The following is a 17,413-nucleotide window of genomic DNA, read 5'->3' as shown; positions in this document are numbered from 1 at the left end:
TAGGCTACCCGGTTATGTCAACGCGGAGTAGAAAGGACTACATTCATATTAATGTATGTTTACTTATTTAGTGATGCAAAATATAAAAGAAGCATTGTTAGTTGGAAGACTAATAAATTTTTAACACATTTTTTATTTTTGAAAGCAGGAAGTGGGAACACCATTTGTATATATCACTCTAAGAGAAAAGGACTGCGTTTGGCGTTGATGAAGGTTTATATACAACAAAATGCATTTTCCGTTGTTACATCAGCTTCTAATTAATAATCAATCATAATGATATTCGAGAAATGGAGGCATTTAAAAGGAGGTAAAGAGATGGAGTATTCCCGTAGATAATTAGATTGCATTAAATCATGGTAGGATGAATCCTTAAAAATTACTACATGAAGAAATATAAATAGGATAAATGTATAAAATGTGGCTGTAGTTAAATATATTGTATCTTTTTTGAACTCCATAGTGAGTTTATGCTGTTTGCGAAATATAAAAAATCTGGAAAGGCTGCACAGATACTTTACAACCTATATGATATATGGACACTTGACAGTAATCCTCAGATGTCAATCTTTACAAATCACGGTCACCACTTAACGCTTGTTACAATCTCTTTGGCATAGGCTATGGCATGTTGAAGGTGAGTTGCTTGCCTATGCTCTGCATCATTAGCCACCCCCTTTGCTGACTCCACTGCTGCCCCTCGACTCATAATGAAACCAATCATCAGCAGTTGCCTGCTACAAGCAAGTAGGGCATGGAAAATCCATCAAACAGAAGAAATATCAAATGCCTAAATTAGGATATGGGGATCCACGTGCAAAAAACTAAAGAAAGAAATATCAAATGCCTAAACAGATTCAGCACACTGAAATCCACAAAATAGCAATTAATCTGCAACACATTTTGCTCGAGTCATGTTCCAGCTAACCTGCGTAGAATGGAAATCAATTAAGCAACGACCACAGCACAAAAGAAAGAACCTCTCTAGAACCCATGCAAGAAAGATTGAACCAAGGAAGTTTCAGATTTTTTTTTTTGGAAACAGGAGGGCATGTGTGACGCCCTACTGGTATTCAGAGAAAAAAGGAAGTGATTTCTTTCCCCACTCCTGAGGATCAAACTCAATCTGAGGTGGCGTTGTTCTGTGGAGGCAGACACCCTGAGCATGATCTCGATAAGTACCAGAGAAAGAATAGAAATGGCATTAAACAAATCTAATAGCCAGTTGAGGTGGTTGTTGCGATCCACAGCTGATTGTCTTGCCTGTTATCAATGAAAGGTTAAGGAAGAGCATTTTTTTATCTAGTCTAGTCACAAAAGGCATGGTTGAAATGCAGTACCAAGCAGTAAACCATACAACATTTGATACAATTAAAACAGTCGCTACCATGATTCCATAGCGTATCATGGGTTTCCGTTTATTCAGCATATTTGGATGATTTCACGGAACAGCAAATACAACTGTAAGAGAATATTTTTATGTTACTATAGTTTGGATATTATGGTGCCTAATTGAGAGATTAATCAGGCAGCAGTCGAATAGCATAATGTTCTGAAGCACAGAAGAATGGTTCACTTACTCTTTATCAGTCACGAGCTTGACTTCTGCAACCAGAGCAACATTGTCGAGCAGAGAAATGATTTAACACAGTTTGTCCAGTTCTATCATTCTATGCACACAAATACAATGTGGAAGTCTAAAGTGAACAAAAATCGAATCTTTATTTGAACACTTCTGAGTGCTACTTCCCCAGAAACATTATTGTCAAACAGTGAATTAATATACACTTCAAAAAACATAAACTAATACTTACACCATCCAAAAGGCACAAAGAAAAGAAGTGTAGATTGTGACCGTCCATTAAATTAAAAGGTGTGAAAGAAAATAGGATCACAGGTAGCTACTCGCATAGGGATATTCAGGTAAAAAATTGATTATGCACTTGAAACAATAGCAACTCATTTTTACTGAAAAACAAGGAGCAGTGGGGCAGGGCTTCACCTTGAGTGTGTGTTCGATCTCCTAGTTGGTGGCGTTGGCCCAGAGCAGATGGTTCCTGATGGCGCTCTCCATTTCCATGAGGAAGGCCTAGACCTTCTTGCCGTCCTCCTCAGCATTGGGTCGTTGAAGGATGAAAGAGAAGGATACGAGGAAGTGGTCTGCCACGCCAGCTGCCGATGCCATCGCTGGTGACTCGCGCCGTCCAGGGAAGAGCGGGTGGGTTCGTGTCACCATGACACAACGCAGTTAGACTGACCGCTGCCGCACTGCCGTGCCGTGATAGCTAGCTGGTTGGCCACCTATTCAAGTAAATGGAGGAGGAGACGGAGACAGGCAAGGATTTTGAACTCACGGCATTTCGAACGGCCATTTCATCAAACACCCTGAGGACGTACCTCCGCTGGCTGCAGTAGACGTCGGAGTTGGCGTGATTCTTGGCGCAAAGGCGTGGAGTGCGGCACCTAAACGGGCCCAGGCTGGGCGTCGTCCCGCGCTTTGCCTCCATCGTTGCTGCCTCAAGCTGTGCGATTGGTTGCGTGCCTGGGTCAATGACTGACGGCGGCAGGCGAACTACGGAGCGCGGCGACGGCAGCCGGGACACGGGGTGCAACGCTTGAGGAGCCGGTCCTTTATTGAGGAATTATAGCACCGGTCGGACACCAGTGTCAGAGATCAATCCTTACAAGAACCCTACTAACCAAGCTGAGCACTATAGGATGTGGACTTTGCGGCCTCTGAATCACCACCAGAAGCTGGCACTCTAGCTCAGCTCCATGCCCTGTATCATGCATGTACTTTTGTGTCTATCTCCTTCAATTCATATGCACTGCAAATATTTGTTCAGTTTCGGTCAGAGATGTCTTTTGTGTCCGTTTCGACTAATGCAATAGTTGAATGACGCCATAACTGTATAATCACGGAGAGGGAGGGGATTCTGCAACATGCATGGTTTGCCCTTACTCAAATAAACAGGTTGTACAATTTCTTATTCAGTTACATTCAACCCATTATGTAATATGAATTACATTCAACTATCAGATAAAATGATCTTAAATAAAATACCGAATGCTGATAGTAAACACTTGAGCCTAAAGAAAGCACAATTCTAATATTCAAACCTGGTATGTCGTTGTCCTCGCACGCTATGATTTTTCCTTCTTGCACACAAAAGAAAAAATGCAATGAGATTTAGTGCTGGAATTAGGTAGCAAGAAAGAGTGCAACTGTACAAAGAATTTTCATGCCTACCTACTCTAAGGTCTTCAATTTGGTTTAGTTCGCCAAATAATGGATGATATAACTTTTATTTGAGATTTTCCTATGACACGCAGAATTGAATAGGTTTTATGATATTGCTGAAGTTGAGCCCCTTGTTGATGGGGATGGCAGCAACAATTGACAATTTGGTATTTTCATTGAGGGTGGACTGTGATTTCTTTCTTTGATATGCTTCACAATATCTAATTCAACTTCCAGATATCTAATTCTCTATTGGGTCAAACCCCTAGCTGAATCTGCTAGGCCCTCCTAGAGTCTTTTTGTCCCCTCTTTTCTTCTCTCTTTGTTTCCAAACTTTTCTTACCTTCCATTAGTAATGTACATTATGTACAATACATATAATAATACCATAGTAGTGGAAGCAACTATTGTATGTGTTTTCTGTTTCCACAACAATTAGAGCAATGAGAAAGAGCACTAAGAGAGTAACATTTAACTGATTCTCATCTGCCTTGAATTGTAGGTTATATTAAAGAAATATTTTTGGTCACTCTCCTCACCAATCGATGATGATGACCTTGCAGTCTTAGACCTGGCGTCCTCTCCGAACTCCTTGAAGTTGTTGATGGTGCCAGGGCATCAAGCAACACCCCTGTTGCAACAAGCAAGAAAATAAACAAAGAACATTCAGTAACGAATTTCTAATAATAGAGTTGTTGATGCATTTTCCCACGTAATGACCAACTTCAACTTATACTTTGCAAAGAAACATCAAGATCCAAAAAAAATAAGAAGAAGAATAGACAATTCAAAGATGCCCATAGGCCTACAAAAAATGTAGCCTGGCAATCTCAGAATTTTAGTTTTATAGCATCTGACACTAATAGAATAACAAAGGAAAAAGAAATTATCACACCTTGCTCCTGTAGAAGTTCTTAGGGTAGAAACGACATGTCCATTCCTCTAATTTCATAGATAGCCAACATCATTGGCAAGACACACATCCATGTCCGGACACACATCCATGTCCGTGCTAGCAGCATGACTATCAAAGATGACACAGCAGAAATATTCAAAAGAGCGAAATTTATGCAACACATATCATATATTATATAGATAAATGTGTCAAACAAGGCATACAATTCAGAGGAAGGATTTCAAGAATAGGACTAAGCGAAAGAGGTGCAAAGAGACTAGTAAGGAAGTAAAAAAGGAATAACAGTTTCTGCATGTGCAAATTGGAGCCTTGTCTTTCCATACATACCATCAGGGCAGTTTTCTACAATACCAATAATCTTTAGAGCCTTGTCTTTCATCCTGCATTTAGAAACATTAAAAAGTTATTTGCATCTAACTCTAGAGTCTTGTCTTTTCATCCTGCATTTACAAACATTAAAAAGTTATTTATATCTAACTCTGGAGCGGTAGGGTATCTTCAAAAACATATGGCAGAAAACTCTGGCTCCCTTTCCATGTTTCACTCTTACATGCTTACAAAGAAACCAGAGAGAAGAAACATACTTAGTTGTAAATTTGAGGTGACAACGACTCGCAAATTCAGCTGTGACATCTGTAGAAGAGGTTCCGTTTGCTTCTTTAGATCAGGCTCCTTCCTTTTCATGTATGCTTGGAAATTGTTCCAAAGTTAATGTTCTTTACACAGATACAATAAATAAAAAGAGAAACACATATTCATTTGTGCATGGCCCTTCTAAACAGGAAACTAGTTTTTCAATATGTATGTATCCCTGCATAGTAATCAAGATCCAGACAGCTTGAGGAAGGAGTTACATACACAAAAATCAAAAGTTGCTGAACAAAACTGAATTGAACTTTCTCAAACTTGTGAATTTGCTACAAGAAAGATGATCTTTCAGAATTTGTACCCCTTAAAGCACAGTGATTTTATAAAAGACATCTTGAGGCTAGCAATTTTTTCATGCCGCAAGTGAATTTCAATTCAGTACATTTCCAACAAAATTGTATCCCTCAAAGGCTCACATAACTTCGAGATGACCAAGCTAAAAAGGCTCAGACCAATAAGAAATTGCAGGTTTAATGTAGTGATTGCTATTGCCTAATAGTAGTAGTAGTGCTAAAAACAAAGCTTTTGATGCATGGAGATATGCTCTGCTATCTGCATTGTTGGATCCACTGTCACAAGCCATCGTGTTGTCCACTTCAATAAGAAATTTATGCAGGTTCAGATCAATACAAAATGCAGGTGCTGAAACAATACTATCTATCTAGGATTCAGAAGCGCATGATTCAGACAAAATTAGTAGCACTTAACAAGCAGTAACAAATCACTACCAAATTAAAACTCTTGCATCCTATCCCACATGAGAACCAAGTAACAAAGCATAGACTTTCTGAACAAAAGAAATAGAGAGACAGATAAGAGGAGGGGAGCAAGGGACGGACATGGACCAGTTCCAGAGGCCGGTGTAGGGGTCGCAGGCGTCGCGTCGCGTGCGGCTTGGCGAGGTCGTCCGGCGGCGGGTGAGACGAGCTTGGAGCTGGGCGTCGTAGAAGCTGGGTTCCGCGGCGACCTAGTCCTCCACCTGCTGCGCACGAGTGTGGCTCGGTCGTCGCAGGCGTCGCGTCGCGTGCGGCTTGGCGAGGTCGTCCGGCGGCGGGCGAGACGAGCTTGGAGCTGGGCGTCGTAGAAGCCGGGTTCCACGGCGACCTCCACCTGCTGCGTCGTGGGCAGATGACCGGGGCAGGGCCGTGCAACGCCGGAGTAGATCTTTACGTTGCCGGATCTACACGTCGCCGAGGCGAATCCGGAGCCGAGCTCACTGGCCGACATGGAGGTTGTCGGCGGAAGCCGACCTCGACACGAGCATGGCAGGGGGCTGCGGTTCTTTGTGTAGAGGGGAGGCGGCGTGGGAGGAATTGTTTTTGACTCCAGGTTGACCACGGGAGTTCGACGTTTTTTTCCGGAGCGATGTAATCACAGAGGCAGGCCGATTAGTTAGTGGAGACGATAACAGTTGGGTTTTTTTAGTTGTAGAGATAGAGATAAAACAGTATGAGTGGGTGCTGCTAGGCAGTAGGGTTTACTCAGCTGGGAGCCCGCGAGGGGAATGAATGGCCCAATTGGGGGTGAAGCGAGCGGGCTCACTCGCGTGTAGGCCTGAACTTCACTCGGCTTTCCGCTTTTGTGTTTTCTGCTTTTGAGTGCTGCAAATTGAGAAACCAAAAAAAAAATATGGGCACGTAGTTCCACTCAAAATACTAAATTTTTCATGGTGCTGGCGAGGGTGAGCACTGGCTCCCAAACGTTTTTGGGCTATTTTTGGCCTCTTGAGGCAAAAATCCAAAATGGAGAATATCTTTTTTTTTTTTTGCCAAAAATTTTGCATGGAGAATATCTAGTTGGTTTACAGCAAAACCCTGGCGATAGCTAGTTGGTTTACAGCAATGTAGTGAACTGTCTTGACAAGTGAAAGCACAAAATTAGACTGGACAGGAAAAATACATACCGCAAAACCTTTCCCCTTCGTGATTCCAACAAATTGTCCAGGCAAAAAGTGGCGAACCGTGATGGTTGTGCCAACAGGAAGAAGCGCATCCTCAGTGACAGGAAATTCCCTTAGCTTTCTCTTCAGAGGCACTCCCTGTCTCTAAAGTGGCCAACTTCAGGCTTTGGTAGGTGTTTTTCCTTCTTTTGACCTGCGCCAAGCTAACAAACACAAGGAGAAGAATTTAGGAATTTAGCAATACCTTTTCTTTTGCAAAGTAAAGGTGGATGGAACAAACAAAGAAAAAACAAAAGTTAAACACTCTGCATTGCATTAGATCAACTTAAACAAAAAATTAAGGCAGGATACTTCTTACTAGTGTCTTATTCATGGTGTAAGTGCATGAGATGCTTTATGGTTAATGGTTACCAAAACTTCGCTCCAGTTAAATTGTCACAATTGACTTATGAACTCCTTACCAGTAAATTGATAAATAAAGGATTAAGTTGATAGGATAACTTGCATATACCGATATTATGTTGCTGAAGAGAGTCAAATGGCAAAAGACAAAAGAAAATTCAACAACACCAGACCAATTATCTTCCTTTATTTTTTTTATAGTTCTTTCTGTAGGCACTGCAGGAAGAGCCAGAACCAGATCATTGCCGCATGAGTTTAGAAACATGGCAAATTTCAAAAATAACCCCATGTCTCTCTTTGGTTTGGAATACCACCACATAAAACGTTTTGTTGCAAAGATCCACCATTACCCAACTCGGTTTTGTAGCAGAAACCATCCCACCAAGATGCAACCAGCTTGTTTCACCTGCTTTTTCTATCCTAGAGTGCCTGATGCTCTTTATATAAGTTAGATACATTAAAAATACAAGACCTGTATTTCATTAAATCCATCGGTTTATGCTATTTGCAAAATTCTTCACCACAGCATGATCCAAGCACTAGAACAAGCTTTACTCAGTTACCATGGACTATAGTGGTTCCACATGGGCAGAGTCAGGCGGAATCTGATGAGCCTATGCTCTGTGGGATGGCATTTGCAACAGAGTCAACTAGGGGCTAGGCATTTGCAACCAAACGCCTTATGAGGTGCAAACCAAAATACAAGTGAATGTGGGATAGTTTGCCATTTTCCATTAAAAATTAACTACCACCGCTTTAAAGTAGGAAATAGTATTGAGACATACTGAATCAACAAGATATTACTGATCTAAAACAATAATTTACAACATCTCAGCCATCACCATCCAGGTTTAAGCGACATCATTGCTTTCAAGACTAGCGAGTGAATCGAACCAGCAGCCGTTCAATACTTGATTTGTTTCGGTGGAACACGTTTGAAAGGGAGAACCCAGGGAAATTTCGTGTAGCACCTGTAGGGCGAAGAAACCCTCCTTCTCGGCGGTCTTGACCTGGGTAACAACGTTGTCGTCGACCCAGAGGACGGTGATGGGCACCTTGGCGCCCCACTTGTCCCACATCGCCGACATCCCGCACTTGACGCCGATCACGCCGGTGCGCCGCGATGTGGGGCCCATCACCCCGGCCCGCGCCTCGATGATCCGGCCCCCGCCGCCGCCCTCGCCCCCAGCGTCGTCGTCGTCGGAGTGGGAGACGAAGGCCTCCGCGGAGAAGAGCCGGGAAGGCGGCAAGGGGAGGCGCGGGCTCCCGCCGGCGGAGAGTGAGAGGCCGCGGAGGCGCGCGAGCAGGCCCCTCGAGGCGGCCGCCATGGTTTGCGCCTGGGCGAGGGCGGGGAGGCGCGACGGCGAGATGGGTGCGGGCGGGGTTTACGCGGCGGCGCGGCGAGATGAGTGGGTGCTGCTGGGCAGTAGGGTTTACTGAGCTGGGAGCCCGCGAGGGGAATGAATGGCCCAATTGGGGGCGAAGCGAGCGGGCTCACTCGCGAGTAGGCCTGAACTCTACTCGGGTTTCCGCTTTTATGTTTTCTGCTTTTGAGTGCTGCAACTCGAGAACGTTTAGTGTCTGCTATACAATGCAAAATACAAAATGTTTTTCCGAATAATAAAATATCAAATATTAAATTTTTTAGGGATATGTTTAGTTCTATCCAAAATGTCAAATTCTTCATGGTGTTGGTGGGGGTGAGCACCGGCTCTCAGATGTTTTTGGCCTATTTTTGGTCTCTTGAGGCCAAAATCCAAAATGGATAATAGTCACTTTTTTGCCAAATTTTTTACATGGTGTTTAAGTTGTGTTTAATTCCCCATGGAAATACAAAATACAAAATACCAAGTACTTTGGAATGACGAAATGCAAAATGCCAAATTTTTATGGGTGTGTTTACGTACAATCCAAAATACCAAAATTTCCAGGATCCAAAATATATGAAGCTGCTCTTTTGGGTTTTTTTTTGACCTCTTAAGGACACCAAAATGAAAAATATCAACTATTTTGTCAAAAAATGTAGATGGTGTTTAGTTCAATTCTATAGAATGATTGGCCAAAATCCAAGGCCCAGATAGGAACTAAACAGACCCTTAGTTTCATTATGAAAAATGGTAGACCAACCCATAATTTTTTGGGATGAAAGGGGAACTAAACACCCCCTCAGCTAAAAACCAGGCACATTACATGTAGAAATTGAGGTCCTATGGAATGGTAAACCAGGCACTTTTCAAATTGTTTATGAACACTTATTTCTCTTTTTAATCTATGGCTAAAATTTATAACTAGTCGTTCTCCATCATACTAACTCTAAATGTGATGAGATTTTTTTCTAATTTTTCAAAAATTATGGTCTCTTAAGATATTACATTCTTACTGTTGTTCTTTTGATTACCTTTTCTTGTATATATTTCAAAATTTGAATTTAAAAAATGACAACTTCGAATAATATTTTAAAACATCAAACGATTTTGGCTGAAGAAGTCATGAACATAAAAGTTGTATAATTCATCAAGATGTACAATTTTTGTTTTGGTCATTTTTTCATATGATAAAGTGAAAGTAACATTGTTTACAAATCTTACATATCTCTCTTGTAGTTTATGAAACCGCATAAACTACAATAGAGATATATAAAATTTGTGATCAATATTAGAACCACCTGTCGGATAAATATTTGACCAAATGAACAAAATAAACTTTATAGATCGAAGTTATAGAATTTAGTAGCCGGCAACTTTTTCGTTTGAATTTGTTTTGTTAAGCAAAACTACGTTTCAATTTGAAACTTTCAAACGCCCTCGGATGGAGAAACAACCAAATTAAACTTTGTAGATCTTGAGAAGTTATAAAATTTTATAGTTGACAACTTTTTGATTTAAAATCATCTTGTTATGCAAAACTATGTTTGAATTTCAAAATTTTAAATTCTAATTGAAGTTATCCAAATTGAAGAAAAACTACGTTTGAAGTTATCCAAATTGAAATTTGAATTTTTCAAACGCCCTTAGATGGAGAAACAACCAAATTAAACTTTGTAGATCTTGAAAAGTTATAAAATTTTATAGTTGGCAACATTTTGATTTAAAATCATCTTGTCATGCAAAACTAGGTTTGAATTTCAAAATTTTAAAATTTGAATTTTTGAAACAACCTCGGATGGAAAACCCACCATAAAGGAAATTATAGATCTCAAAAGGTTACGAATCTTTGTAGTTGATAACTTTTAAATTTGACATCATTTTGTCATGCAAAACTTCGTTTGAATTTGTCAAATTTAAAATTTAAATTTCGTAAATGACCTCGGATGGAGAAACTACGTAGATGAAAGTTATAGATCTCAAAATATTATGAAACCTTGTAATTGACAACCATTTAATTTGTAATCGTTTAGGGCAGTCCCAATGGTAATTAATGAGCAGTTTCTATTTTCATTAATTAGCTTGACAACTCAGCATTTTACTGATGTGACACACGAATTAATAAAGAAAGAGAGAAGAAAACCAAGAAATCGTTTCTATTCCAAGAAACCACTTCTTCCCTCGCAACGAGGCACATCGAACCCGGTCTTTTATCCATTGGGAAGAAACACCGGTGTCGATGGACATTGATGGCGATCCGTTGTGCCGCCGCCGCGCGGCCTCCTCCGCACGCGTGCAGAACGCCCTCGCTCCCGCTCGGCTCCCTCTCTTGCGCACACGCCTGCTCCCGCGCGCGCTTGGCCAGGCCGCTCCCGCGTTGCCCTGCTGCAACTCCCGCCGCCACCGCCTAGAGCTGGATTTCCCGTGCCGCCTGGAGCTGGATTTCCCGCCACCGCCTGCAACTCCTGCCGCCGCTCCTGCTCGTGATATTTTGCTTCTGGAGTGCTACGTGACCAAGGATATAGAGTTCATGTTCGTTTGCTTCTGTATGATGCTACGTGACCAAGAAATAGTGGCATTTGTTTGCTATCGTGAATCAAAGCAAGTTTGCGTTAATCTAGAGGCTATATGGTTGATTGCCACAATTAATCCATTCTCAGTTTATGTTGCGTTTAATTTATCATTTGTATTAATACTACCGTAGAAACTATGGGTTGAGAGAGATGGTTTCTAATAGACATTAATTGCTCTATTTCTCTCTTGGAAAATACAACTAGAAACTCTCCATTGGGACTGCCCTTAGTGTCACAAACAATCAATTTACACTCGTTTAGTATAATATATGGAGAACCGAAATGGCTTAAAGACACAAGTGACAAAGAGATGTAGTGGTAGAGGATGATACACATGAGTGGGGGGGTGTGGGTTTGAAGGCAGGGCTCATGATTAAAAAAATGTTTTGCTTTTTTTAAAGAATTTTTAGTGGTTGAATTCCAAAATCGATTTATAGGGGCAGCCGCCCCTACAAATCGATTTTGTAGGGGTGGTTGACCAACCCGCCTTTACAAATGGTGTATTTGTAGAAACACTTTAGTTGGGGCGGCTGGCCAAACCGTCCTTAAAAACAGAATCTGTAGTAGCGGTGGATGCTGCCATAGCGTTGACTAGGATTACGCCACTACTCGACATTCGGCATTTTTTTACGAGATCCAGTTACAGACATAGATGTTCACAAATAGGAGCGCACACTCATTCCTGTGAACGCATGCATGCACACCCTACCCTATGAGCATCTCCGAAGAATCGAGTTGGATCGGCAAATCATGAGATTGATGAAGTCACCGTAGGCGCCTCGCTATTGAGAGACACGCCGCCTACCACTGAAAACATAGCGTCGCTAAAACCTAGAATAATTCAAAAAAAAATACGAGCACCTCTAACAAATCGAGAGCAACCTAGCAGTCGATCTATTGGCACACGTAGCTAGCGCTCGACACAACTCGCCATAATTCGATGTGCAGAGCATGACTTGGTGTACATATACCAGCACTCATCACCATAACCTTCACATGTGCCAGTACGTCTTGTCAAATTCTCATGAGAGGTTAAAACAAATAACTTGTATCATTAAAAATGAGCATTGAAATTTACTAAATTAAATGGGCTAAAATAAACCAAATTATTTAAGTCTACCGAAACCCGACAAAAGGAGGACCAAACTTCACTTGACCTGTCGCAGAAAATGAGAAAAAACAACTTTATGAGCAAAGAAACCCGACATGGCAGCCCTCTCATAAGTCTTATGGCACATGGGCAAGAGTCAGAAGATTGGCGACCATATCGTTGGTGGCAGCTCCCATGGGTACGCCGGCCCTGCGTACTTGTTCCTCTCATGTCCGCGGTCGACCTCCATGGTCTCGAGCACGACTGAGAACAGCCATGTCTTGTTCCGTGGTGTCAAGAGGACGTACGTCTCCTGCGCGTCAACAATAATAGCCTCATCATCCTGGAAATAGCCGTCTTCGTGGCCCGGCAGTCCGCGTGTGGCTTCCCGCAGCCGCACCAGACCCTCGACCGCCCACTCGTCGTGACGACTACTATTACTATGGATGATACGACGAACAAAGACCTTGAGGTTGTTGTCTACCAAGCAGACGACACGCAGAGCGCCGTCGTCCTGGCGGCTAATGAACCGGAAGCTGCATCTTCCGCACGATCCGAGCATGATCTGTGGCAGCGTAACCATCGTGAACTCTGCGGTTGCCTCGTTAAGAACAAGCGCCGTGCCAGTGCCTTGGATACCCCAATACAGGGATCCATATGCGCGGCCTGCGAAGTAGAAAGACTTGACCGTGTTCGGAATATTGATCGGTTCCTCGCTGCTCCAGGCCCTCTTCACGAGGTGCCAATCGCTCCCCAAACAGAAGACGCTGCTCCACGCTCCCTCCACCTCGCTCCCCATGGAGAACACGTGGGCCACCGGCACTCCATGGCTGGAACTGCAGCAGTGGGGCCGGTGCAGAGCAGCCATAACTCTGAAGTTGGACAAACTGATGTGGCCGCCGCCTGCTTGCTGATTGGTTTGGTCGCCGTGGAGGAGGAACAGGCCGAGGAACTGGTGGCCTTCCATGTCTTCCGGCCGGCAAGGGACTGCCTTGTATTGCCGCGTCAGCGGGTCGCACACGACGAACCCAGGATTGTGGCGGCTCCCAGCTGCTGCAGTCTGCTCGTTCAGCATGTTGGGGATTAACTGGACGCCTCGGTAGAGGAGGATGAGGCTGCCACGGCTGTCTGCGATTTCCCAGGCACCATTGTTGCCTCCCGGAAGAAAGTCCAGGCGGAATCGGAAGCCGCGGGTCGCCGGTGACGACGGGACAAATATGTAGTTGCTACCCTCAAGAGGTGATTCATAGTTGGGGTCGACCGTGTGATAGTAGCCTCCGATCGGCTTTGGTCCCGGCGGAGTGGATGCCATTGGCTTTGGATGTCCGTCCGGCGCCGCCATCGTCGTCTATCGTATTTGCGCGTTCGAGTCTGAGTTACAATAAGGTCGCGTGATCTGCATCTAATCTAACAACAATATATACAGGCTAGATGGATATCGTGTTGTATATGGATTGGATTTAGTTATGTGAATTGGATGGGTCTCGTAATCCTACACGGATCTGGATAGTCGTGTGTTGTCTATATGGATTAGATTTTGAGTTTCTTGGCTTGGTAGAAAAGCCATGTCTTAAAGTACTGTCCATTGATTTATTGTAACAGATTCAACAGATAAGGTCAACCGAACTTGCTAAAACCTAAAAAAAGGGGGGCAAAATTTAGCCACCGGATAGTGGAAATGGCATGCCTTTGCTAGTGGACACAGAGAATAACGAGATTGTCAAATTTGCTCATAGACACCACGTCCAATAAAATATTTATTTCCGACATTGGAGGAGAGAGAAGAGCGATAAAAGATCATTTTTGCTCCTACCTCTTTCTTCTTCCTCTTTCTTTCTCTCTTTTCCACTCCAGGACGTCGTGTACTGAATCATCGACGGCGTGATTAGAAGCCAACACACGCAAGGCGGCTCTAGCTCCGTGTTCGACGAGATCCAGAACGCGGCAAGAGTGGAGCTAGGGCTCGAACAACCTAAAGAGAAGAAAACAGGGTGTGGTAGGGAAGCCTAAATACTTAGGCCTTGTTCGTTTCTAGCGGATTGGCCCGTTCCCGGGCCCATTCTAGGTGGAATGCTGCGGCCCATTTCTAATCCAGATGCAACTGGGAATATGCGTTCGTTTCGGCCTGACGTGGAATTAAAATTGGGCCGAAACAAAAACTAGCTTTGCTTTTTACTCTATCCACGGCCCGGAATGGAACCGGACCTCTTACCCTCCGTATCAATTCCGGCTCCTGGAACACGCCGAGCAGCCAAGGCAAGAAGAGGCGGACGACTCGAGCAACAGAGGCAAGAAGAGGTAACACAAGGCAGCGCGGGGCGACCACGGAGCGGCGCGGGGCGACTACGGGGCGGCGCCCTTCGCCATCCTCGTCCTTCTTGCCGGTACGGTGATCTCCTCGCTCTCCCCTTCGTCCTCGTCCTCTGTCCCTCCTCTAGGGTTCTTGGATCTCTAGTTCTAGATGAGAGTCCAGGTAGTAGGATGGTGGTGGTGGTGATGATTAGTTAGTTGGGGTTAGAAGTGGGCATCGATCTATCCTACTCCAGTTTGAGCTGAAAATATTGTTGAAGGTTGTTTATATGGGAGAAAAAAGAGACAGGAGAACAAGAGGAAAAGCCACCTCTCTCCACAAGCTCCTTGTCTGCCCGACATTTGACTATTTGAACTGCTGATACTGCCTGCCTCCTTGCATTTCGTGGTTCGCTTCCCTTAAGATCTGAAGAAGATGAACCCATAGTTTTAGCATTGTCTTGCGTCTAGTGATCTGCATTCTTAGTACTGCTCCGCTGTAAGTAGAGTTTTATTTTTTTCCCCTTTCAGTTACTGCACCTGCAAGTTGAATCGAGACCTTGGCGCAAGTGGCAGAGGTTACAACGTTATTTTTTCCAAAAAAAATATCACCTTCGAAAGTTGTTTGCATTGTGCCAAATTGCATGCAATTGTCTCAAGTGTTATAGGCTTCAGTTTACTTGTTCCTTATAAACAATCTACTATCTTTTACAAGTGAGTTCAGCAGAACGTATTCAGCACAAAATTGGATACGTCAGTTATTTGTTGAATGCATGTAAGGTAATGTAATATAACCATGACTATTTTAATTGGGGCCTTAGAGTACTACAGCCCACAAGTTACTGGATATCAACACGGTACATGGACATGACCACAATTTCATACTAAATTAACATCGTAGTTATGTGTCTTCATTGTCCGTTGCTTCTTACAGATAGAGTGCTTTCGTTTGTGAGATGTGAATATTAAAATTTATGTCATTTATGCGATTCAGAGTAGCATCTATATGCTACAAGTCTTTTGACTGCTACTAGCAACACCACCAGGCAATAGGCCCTGAAATTAGTAAACATTACAAAAAGAGTAGTGTGCTTTCTATTCATCACTTTTATAGCTGGTGCTACAACAAGCATGCATTATTTTCTCTTTTTTTTCTTTTTTGAAAGAGAGATTCAAAAAATCTCTTGTATCTTCTTCTTCTGCACATGCACGTGCAACAGTATAAGCAGGAGGGAAGTATAATCATTGAAGAGCCCTAACTGTCAAAATATTATGTGAATGTAAACTGTACATTCTTTAGTTTGTTCCTATGGTTGATACTTTCATGTCAATAAGCACAAGCTAGCTTTGGGCATATTTCTTTTGGGCCATATAAAATATTCTGAATCTGATATCCTCTTCTGGAGTATAGTAGCTACTGGAATGACATTATCTGTGAGCAGCATAGTAGCTGGACAGATCATGGGCTGACCTGCCATCCTTCTTTTGACATGTGTAATGTGCTAAAACTTTGACTTGTGTAATCTGAGCAGCATAGTAGCTGGACAGATCATGGGCAAAGCTTTTTACTACCAATCCTGCAGTACAATGAGAATTGAAGGGTGTACAAACTTACATCAGTCCTTAGCCTGGATGGCCTAGGATTGGTAGTTTTCTTGAGCTTTCCTGCTTGCTCTTGATGCATTTTGCTCTGCAATTTAGCGACCTGCATTAGATCCACAACAGCATGTCAGGTTCTTCACATTCCTAACTGCAGGCAAAGAAGACTCAATTTCTCTTTTCAGTACCATCAGTTCACAGTCAATAGTTACCTTCAGAGCAACATTTTAATATTAGTGTATATGATATTATTTGTTGACAGTATAAATAAATTAAAAATAATTGTAATTCTAGCATGTTGTTTTAGCTATTTTTCAGTTTCCAGAAATGTATGATGCAATGCTAGATGTATTGTGTATCCTCCGGCACTATTTAGATGTAGCTATTTCTTATTACTTGTAGCTATTTCTTATTACTTGTAGCACTATTGTGTATCCTCCAGCACTATTCAGTTTTCAAAAATGTAGCATGCTCTGAAGAGCCTAGTCTATTCTCCATTTCATGATCTGAAGCCAGAGCTTTATGCTTATTAACACTTGCATGTCCAATGTTCATGTTTCAGGTTTTGGAGAACCTTAGGATGCTGAGGTAGTACAAGGATAAATTTGCTTCGTTTGTTTGCCTAGAATGTTTCTATTTCTATTAAATTGTTGCATAGAACCCTTTCATTTTATACCTATATTTAATCTAAGATTTGTGCTAGATGTGATTTTGGGAAACAAGAGACTACTACTAGATACAGCAAGTACAAGACTCCTTTGAAAGCTTCAGTACCTTGATTTTGTTCGTTAGGTGGTCAGTGATATGGACCATATAAATTCTTCAATCGACTGTATATGCGGAGAGTTCTGAAGGGTGCATGTTCTTCCACGAGACTTACAGTTGATTCTCCATTTTTTTGATAGAGCTATGTTATTCTCGTGTAAATTTCCATCTTGCAATTGTGAGCTCATGAAGTTTTATTTTCTAGTAGCAGTCTTGTCCTATATGACAGCCAGTGCACTAGCAGCTGCAAGTAGTAGTTTCTTTTTCTTCTATATATGTGTTGATGTCATCCTGTCTAGCCGAACACATTTCTGAATCAGACAAGGAATGGATTAGACCAGGTTGTGTTTCAGACCTGGAATGAGTGGAGGAAATGGATTCACTGGATCCTGGCCAGGAACCGTTCAAGGGCAGGAACAGTTCCACTAGAACCGAACGAGGCCTTATTGGGTGGCTGGGTGGGTTCTCTGCATCAAATCCTATGGAGTTCGGGATCCGCTGCTGCTCGGCGGCTTGAATCCAAGTCAGCCACGACGGAGAAGGAAGGGGAGGGCACTGACCAGTGGGGTCAGGCGGTCAGCGGCAGAGAAGGTGGGAGGAGGGCGGGTGAGTGGGCCACCTTGCTG

The 17,413-nt window shown here is 42.8% G+C and overlaps 2 protein-coding genes and 1 pseudogene across 2 annotated transcripts; 1 reads left to right on the top strand and 2 right to left on the bottom strand.

Annotated features, from left to right (window-relative positions):
- On the bottom strand, positions 490-8,594 carry LOC8075116 (annotated as a pseudogene).
- LOC8075115 lies at positions 12,292-13,476 on the bottom strand. Its single transcript, XM_002455110.2, has one exon. The coding sequence runs from the start codon at positions 13,474-13,476 to the stop codon at positions 12,292-12,294; it is 1,185 nt and encodes a 394-aa protein (XP_002455155.1).
- Positions 13,612-17,103, top strand: LOC110433599. The gene is made up of 4 exons (XM_021456070.1): positions 13,612-13,615; positions 14,298-14,518; positions 16,585-16,610; positions 16,726-17,103. The coding sequence occupies exons 1-4, from the start codon at positions 13,612-13,614 to the stop codon at positions 16,799-16,801; spliced, it is 327 nt and encodes a 108-aa protein (XP_021311745.1). The 3' UTR covers positions 16,802-17,103.

Source organism: Sorghum bicolor, chromosome 3 (assembly GCF_000003195.3).
Source record: "Sorghum bicolor cultivar BTx623 chromosome 3, Sorghum_bicolor_NCBIv3, whole genome shotgun sequence".
Lineage (NCBI taxonomy): Eukaryota > Viridiplantae > Streptophyta > Magnoliopsida > Poales > Poaceae > Sorghum > Sorghum bicolor.
The sequence above is the reverse complement of the archived record's forward strand: the minus strand, read 5'-3'. Positions and strand labels throughout refer to the sequence as shown.

Excerpts from the sequence above, each read along its gene's own strand:
- LOC110433599 (XM_021456070.1), top strand. Across the intron at positions 14,519-16,584 it reads CATCCTCGTCCTTCTTGCCG|GTTTTGGAGAACCTTAGGAT; the intron begins GTACGGTGATCT and ends TTCATGTTTCAG. Across the intron at positions 16,611-16,725 it reads GAGAACCTTAGGATGCTGAG|ATGTGATTTTGGGAAACAAG; the intron begins GTAGTACAAGGA and ends GATTTGTGCTAG.
- LOC8075115 (XM_002455110.2), bottom strand. The coding sequence starts at position 13,476 with ATGGCGGCGCCGGACGGACATCCAAAGCCAATGGCATCCACTCCGCCG.